The sequence below is a fragment of the Sinocyclocheilus anshuiensis genome, unplaced genomic scaffold (genome assembly GCF_001515605.1).
Source record: "Sinocyclocheilus anshuiensis isolate Anshui unplaced genomic scaffold, SAMN03320099.WGS_v1.1 scaffold168, whole genome shotgun sequence".
NCBI classification, from domain to species: domain Eukaryota; kingdom Metazoa; phylum Chordata; class Actinopteri; order Cypriniformes; family Cyprinidae; genus Sinocyclocheilus; species Sinocyclocheilus anshuiensis.
The window spans coordinates 650,816-658,582 of record NW_015557060.1 but is presented as its reverse complement, the minus strand read 5'-3'; the positions used below and the strand labels follow the sequence as shown (position 1 = coordinate 658,582).

The 7,767-nt window shown below is 36.1% G+C and overlaps 1 protein-coding gene across 1 annotated transcript in view; it reads right to left on the bottom strand.

The window, feature by feature from the left end:
• LOC107676476 (unconventional myosin-Va-like) overlaps positions 1-7,767 on the bottom strand; it is a 35,569-nt gene that overhangs the window by 12,183 nt on the left and 15,619 nt on the right. The window contains exons 15-21 of the mRNA XM_016471027.1: positions 7,684-7,740; positions 7,191-7,418; positions 7,014-7,022; positions 5,652-5,752; positions 4,510-4,557; positions 1,416-1,496; positions 294-492 (exon numbers count right to left, since the gene is read on the bottom strand). Coding sequence (XP_016326513.1) covers positions 294-492; positions 1,416-1,496; positions 4,510-4,557; positions 5,652-5,752; positions 7,014-7,022; positions 7,191-7,418; positions 7,684-7,740 — 723 coding nt within the window. The remainder of the gene's footprint in view (positions 1-293; positions 493-1,415; positions 1,497-4,509; positions 4,558-5,651; positions 5,753-7,013; positions 7,023-7,190; positions 7,419-7,683; positions 7,741-7,767) is intronic.

The following is a 7,767-nucleotide window of genomic DNA, read 5'->3' as shown; positions in this document are numbered from 1 at the left end:
GTTGTGTACACACTGCCAACACACATTTCAGTTCAAACAACTTGTAAAAATGCATGTAGCATCCTATGACCCCTTTAAGGAACAAAAGCAAGGTTGCATACAATTTCATCTTGAAAATGACTGATTACTAACTAATAACTAATAATGAAATTAATAATGAAAAATAGGCAATAACACTACTCTAATTATCAACTGACATTTATGGGACACCTAATGCTGTTGAAAGGAAAAGGAAAGGATGTAGGTTGAGAACCACTGGTATAGGAAAGTGTTAGTAGTGTGTTTGTACTGACCAGGTTCTCGTTGGTGAGGCGCGTGATCTCGTGCTGTAGACTGGCCTCGATTCGGGCCTCTGGAGGAAGCTGCAGGTTCTGAGCTAACAGCTGCTGCTGACGGTTATTCTCCTCTTTAACACTCTGCAATTCTCCACGCAAAACCTCCACCTCGTTCTCATGAGACCGCCGCTGAGCCTGCAACTGAGACTCCAACAACCTACACAGACAGAGAGAGCAAATAACCAGAAACACAGTTCTTCATTAGAAGAGCTTTTGATTCTGTTTTGAGTTTTCTGTTGTGAAGCGTTAAAGGAAGAGTTCATCCAAAAATGAAAATGCTGTCATTATTTACTAACAATCGTCATTTTAAACCTAAATATTGTAAGGACAATTTCCAAAATTTTTTTATGCAGCATTTCCACACAATGATATTACACCATAAAAATAGAACATGCAATCTGTGTGCTATATTCCAGGTCATCTGAAGTCATATAGCAGACAGCTTTGGCTGAGGATCAAATTGAGATTATGTTGTTATTCACTGTTAAGCTTCATATTTGACTTCTAAAATATTGTGCTGATCAGTGTAATTTTAGTATCTTTAAGATATTATTATAGTTTTCATTTTTATTATTTTATTTTATTTTTATATTGTATATTTTAATTTTAGTTTTCTAGTTTTAGTAACTGTGTTGTTTCAAGCAAAAACTCAGGCGATTTGGAATATCACACCGTTGTACAGACTAGTTTTGTAGTTTTTGATATTGTGACTTTGTCATAATGGTGTGGAAGAACATTATTCTTGACATTCAGAACAAGATGTTAGGCATTAATAATGGCCAGCTTTTTACTTTTGAGTGAACCATTTCCAACTAAGGCTGAGAAACCTGCCCATTGTTTCTTGTAGTGCAGCAGTATTCACCTTTATTTATAGCTCCTTTATGACAGCCGTGACTACATGCTGTTTTAAAATAAGAGTTTCCCTATTTCATTTTGGTTAGTCCAGTACAACACAGTTCTTTCTTGCAGGTTTTGATACCATGAAGCACTACCCATATGTTAAGGAGAGCATTCTGCAGGCACTAGTGTTTAGGTAAGTATCACACATTTCTACATGCTCTTATCTCTCTGCTCTTTAACCTGTTAGTTTCCTTTAACCCTTCATAAACCAGCCACAGTTCTCCATCCTCATTCAGCTTATGGTAGTCAGGGAATGGGGATCTGATGGGGTGGAACAAAAAAAGAAGAAATGGTAACAATGAAAAAACAAACACAAATGGAAACAAAAAGTGACAAACTTTGATGAGAGTAGCATGAAGTGGATAAGTTTTGCAGGTTTGTTAAGAGGATTGTTCACCCAATTTGGAATATATGTAAAAGTATGCGAGGAACAGAACACAATATTTGAAATGTAACTTAGATTTGAGAGCTACTGTACTGAGAAGGGAACTATTTACAATGGATAATTAACAGTCTAAATCTGTTCATTACATAGATACAATAAACTTAGTTCATACCTTATATATCTTTAAACAGAGTCTCTTTTATCAATTTAAAATTTTGTCCAGCCAGATCCTATTATTATTTGTACAGAATAAAACACTTCCATGCAAATTTTTGTATGTTTGGATATACTGTAAGCTGAAATGTACAATATGGATGCTCTGAAGTATTTTTGTATGCACAGCTTAAAAAGCATTAAAATAGTTACAAATACTTTTATTTTCTAATAAACATATTTGTATAGTTATGCTTCACTATTATATATTACTGATATACCACAGTTTGTGAACTACTGCTTCAAAACATCTCCTTTGTGTTCCAGTGGACGAAAGAAAGTCTTCTATGATTGGAATGGCAGAAAGATGAGTAAATGACGACAGAATTTTCCTTCTTGGGTGAACTATTGTCTGGTTTGGGTGATTATTAATATGGATTATTCTGATTAAATGACATATTTACGAAAAACAAAGAAACGGACAAACAATCAGCTAATTAAAGTATTAAGTAAAACAGCAGAAAGATGAAATGCAAACAGAGTAAGTGATGAAGATAAAATAATTATGACAAAGACGACTGCAAATGTAGCAAACATTGAAAAATGTAAAAAAGCACTTAGTTTGTCATCTGTTCATTTGCTTTAATTGCTGTAGCTATTTGTCCACTGCATAATGAGTAATAAACGGCATCTAAAGCAGTCAGCCAGAAGCCATGTGTAGGTTCATTCATCCAACACACTGAGTCACATGACCAAGCGTTGTTGTCGCAGCCTGTTAAAAACTGCAAAGCCATCACCTAAAGTAATCTAATAGACTGAATTTGTTGTTCTGCATCTATTTGGCAGGGTCAATAAAGCCAAGCCCTCATTACTCTTGCTCAAATTTTTGAGAAGGCGGCATGACTCAGCCTCAGACACCACAGACCACCATAGTACTGACAATCTGATGCATAATGCACACAAAACTGTAAAATTTATTTTATTTATTTATTTATTTTGTACCTTTGGACGGACAAAATATCTGATCAAAATGACACCACACAATGCGATTTTGTGGGCTTGTTCTGTAGAATTGTTTGCAAAAATTGCTGCACTGTTATATTGCCATGCTATAGACCAATTTCAGTGTTTGCAAACAGAGTAGGGCTGCACGATTAATCGCATGCGATATTTAACGCTTTGAGAAGGCGGCATGACTCAGCCTCAGACACCACAGACCACCATAGTACTGACAATCTGATGCATAATGCACACAAAACTGTAAAATTTATTTTATTTATTTATTTATTTTGTACCTTTGGACGGACAAAATATCTGATCAAAATGACACCACACAATGCGATTTTGTGGGCTTGTTCTGTAGAATTGTTTGCGATTAATCGTGCAGCCCTAAAACAGAGATTACTTTTTTTGTGGGCAGAGCCTATCTGGTGGCAGAAAATGCCAGTTTTAACGTAGCAGTCTATGCAAGCAATGGAATAAAAAAGGAAATTTTGAGTTTATATTTCAAAATTCAGATTTTTTCTTTAAATTCCGAGATTATATCAGTTAATTCTGGTAAGAAAAATCAACTCGTCATTCTCTCTTTTTCCCTCGGCTCAGAATCATGAGTTTATAATCCCACACTTCTGGCTTTTTTTCCTCAGAATTGACAAACTCGCAATTATAAAGACCGAACTAGGAGATATACACTTGCATTTGCAAGAAAAAAGTCAGAATTGTAAAATAAAATAGGTAAATGTTATGTCAAATGTTTAAATAGTATTTCATGCTTTAACTCTATAGGGCTAATAAAATATGTCCCCTATGTGAATATTATAGACCTACTGTTTAAATCAAATTTATGCTTTAAAAGTAGGGTAATCATAGCAGGTTTCATCCATAGTTTGTCCATTTAAACGTCTGCGTTTAGCTCTTTCTTTTGAGTTTATAATCCCACACTTCTGGCTTTTTTTCCTCAGAATTGACAAACTCGCAATTGTTGAGTTTAATTAAGTTATAGAGTTCAAACTAGACGATAAACTTGCATTTGCAAGAAAAAAAAAAGTAAAGAATTGGGAGTTAAAATAGGTAAATGTTATGTAAAATGTTATATGTTTAAATAGTATTTCATGCTTTAACTGTAGGGCTAATACAATATGTCCCATGTCCCCTATGTGAATATTATATAGACCAATTGTTTAAATCTAATTTATGCTTTAAAGTAGGGTAATCATAGCAGGTTTCATCCATAGTCTGTCGGGTTTAAACGTCTGTGTTTAGCTTCAAATGGCATCTTTGATGACAGTATTATATAAAATTATTTGCATTCCGATTCTGACATCCAAAGGAACAAAATAATTTTTTTTCTCTTATTCCGTGGATTTTACCCGCTTCCCTCCACTTGTTCCCAGTGTTTTTCTGCCACCAAAATGCGCGCGGCTGCATGTGATGTAACTGTGACTCCAAATTGGTCTATAATCTATTTCAAATAAGCTTTCCTCTAAAACGTCTTCCTGACTAAGAGGGTGGTGCCTGGCAATAATAAGCTGCAAAGAGGACCAGACTTTATGCTGATAGCCAAAGGTCTGGCTATGTGAGATAATACCTTCATATTAGAGTTAATGCCTGGAATTGGACTTTGTTTTATGTTTTCTTGTCTATGTATGGGCTCTGGAATGAGGCTGATTCGCTGCTCTGCTCTGAGCTGCACACACATGCAGTGAGAGCGGCCCATCATGCCCGTCCATCTGTTACCTCAACCTGCTCACAAGCTCGTTCACTTCAGTCGGTCTGCGTGTAAACCTGGGTGATCAGCGCAGGACAGAGATGAGCCATCAACAGACAGACAGACACAGACAGACAGAGGGCTGATCCAAACAGGTAGGTAGGATAGGGTAAACACACAGGCTTGTGAAAGGATTGTGAGAGTGATAAGTCATCATTTCCTTGGTTGGAGATAGATGTGACACTACTGGGTCTGTGCGAGAAACTGCAAAGAATTTAACCAGCAGCAAATATAGAACAGAGGTTCTCAAACTGAGAGGCATTATTCTGCATTACCATATTTTATATCCTTTAACACAACCCATTATCTAAACATAACTACTATAACAACTACCTTACTTACTTTCAATAAGCAACAACTTAGTAGTTTACTGAGGGAAAACTCTTTAATTAATAGTTAATAGTGAATATGTGTTCCCTATGTGATACTGAAGTTCTTTCACTTTTCAATTATTAGACCATTATTACATAGTTATGTAATATTCTCTATCATTCAAAGGTTTAGGGTCAGTAAGGTTTTCTCTCTCTTTTATGTATTTATTTATTTTTATTTAAAAAAAGAAGAAGAAATGAATACTTTTATTCAAAAAATTTTCTTTTACCAGAACTTTTCAAAGAATTAAAACAATATGTGACCCTGGACCACAAAACCAGTCATAAGGGTCAATTTTCTGAAATTGAGATTTATACATAATCTGAAATCTGTATAAATAAGCTTTCCATTGATGTATGGTTTGTTATGATAGGATAATATTTGGCCGAGATACAACAATTTGAAAATCTGGAATCTGAGGGTGCAAAAAAAAAAAAAAATTTCCTTGACATTTTTCAAAAATCTTACTCACTCCAAACTTCTGAAAGGTAGTGTATAAAACATTTCAAGATTGAATTTCTAACACAAATACATTGTGACATATGAGAAGCATTAGCTTTCTGGGGGATGCAAGTTTAAGAACCTCTGTTGTAAAAAAGATGGGGGACAGACAACATATACAGTATGAGTAGATCCCAGATGAGGGACACATTCAGTAAATTCAGCAATGGATTTCATGTTTTGTGATTCAGCATGTGATTGACTGACAGTGAAAGAAATGTAAAGAAAAGTAATGTACCTGTTGGTCTCTTTAAGGCCCATGTAGGCCTGGGAGATCTCCTTGGCATCAGTCAGCTTCTGCACATCCTCAATGTACGGCAAAGGCTCAGTCATGGTCGCCTAAACACACGCAGGAGGTTCACATTCACAAGCTACAAATCACCGCATTAAAACTGTAAAGTTAACATTAGCACACATACATGACAACAGATGACATGCTTTATACTATTTTAAATTGAAGGATTAGTTCACTTCCAGAATAAAGATTTCCTGATAATTTACTCACCCCCATGTCATCCAAGATGTGCATGTCTTCCTTTCTTCAGTCGAAAAGAAATTAAGGTTTTTGAGGAAAACATTTCAGGATTTTTATCCATATAGTGGACTTCACTGGTGATCAACAGGTTGAAGGTCCAAATGGCAGTTTCATTGCAGCTTCAAAGGCTGTACACGATCCCAGCCGGCGACTAAGAGTCTTATCTAGCGAAACAATCTGACTTTTTCTAAAAAAAAAATTTATATACGTTTTAAACTACAAATGCTCGTCTTCCACTAGCTCTGTGATGCGCTTGCGCGACTTCATGCATTACATAATCACGTTGGAAAGGTCATGCGTGGTTAGTTCTTCAACTGTGTACTTTGCTTCAAAAAGGTAGAGTAGGTGGCAAAACTCAGAATCTAAGTTTCTCTAACTTCAAAATCATCCAACATCGTTGTTTTACCTTTTTTTGTAAAGGATGCTTCACATTTTTTTGGATGTTCGCTTTGTAAACATTGGACAGTGACCTTTCCAATGTGACTATGCAGTGCGTGAGGTTGAGCTAGTGCAAGACGAGCATTTGTGGTTAAAAAGTATATAGATTTTTATTTTATTTTTTTAGAAAAAGTCTAGATAAGACCGTCATTCCTCGTCTGGGATTGTGTAGAGTCCTTTGAAGCTGCATTGAAATTGCAATTTGGACCTTCATCCCGTTGATCACCATTGAAGTCCACTATATGTTGAAAAATACTGGAATGTTTTCCTCAAAAACCTTAATTTCTTTTTGACTGAAGAAAGAAAGACATGAACATCTCGGATGACATGGGAGTAAATTATCAAGGGAATTTTTATTCTGGAAGTGAAGTAATCCTTTACAGGGGTCATATGACGTTGCTAAAAAGAACAGTATTTTGGAGACTTTAGTCTTTGCAACTTTACAGATCTTCTTTATGCACCAAGAGCTTGTAACACTCCAAAGAGAAAGGAAAAATTGAAATAGCATCATAAGACCCCTTTAAAGAACATCTTGGCAAGTATGTTTTAATGTAAATTCTTCAACGCATTTTAGAGGCCAGAACAGAGGTGAAGTGAAATGATTGATATGCTGTCTGACCAACATACCTTCTCATCCTGATATGAGTGCAACACAGGACAAAAGGAGAAATTAAGTTACAGATGTTAACAAGACTTATGAAGAGAATAATGTAAGTAACAGATACTGTATTATGCACTAACTGTTTAGAAACATCTGGAAATCCTGCTATATTTTATGTAAGAATGAAAGGTTTTGTTTCTGACCTTGTGTTGCATGGCCTCTTTCTGACTGACAAGTTGAGAGCGCAGGATGAGCACCTCCTCCTTCCGCACCTCCAGCTCCTCGTTGGAGGCGTTCAGCTGATCCAGCAGGACCGTGTAAGCAGGAGAACCTGGAGCGGCAGAACCGGCCTCAGCGCTGCCTCTCAGAGACTGACGCATCTCATTCAAATCATGTTTGAGCTTCTTGTTCTCTGACTCCAACTCCTGACGCTGAATACACAAGAGAGAGAGATTTATATATGGCTTTATTTTCCTCATCATTTATCTAGCTTTATGGTAGAAGTCCAACTTCTAGGTGTTTCAACACCTGTGAGCTTGGAGAGAGTTCAGTGAGTTTCATGAAGAATTTTGCAAGCAAAAAAGCAACCACTGCTTTTCAATTAACTCAATCAATTCTAAAGACTGCAAACTGAAGTGGTTTGCCACAATGCAGGAAAAAAAAAGAAAAGAAATAGAAGACAGTGTGTGTGTTTACCTTGAGAGATTCATATTCCAGCTCAGCACTACGAGCTTTCTTATGTTCCTCATCATCCTGGTCAATAAAAAAAACACATTATCA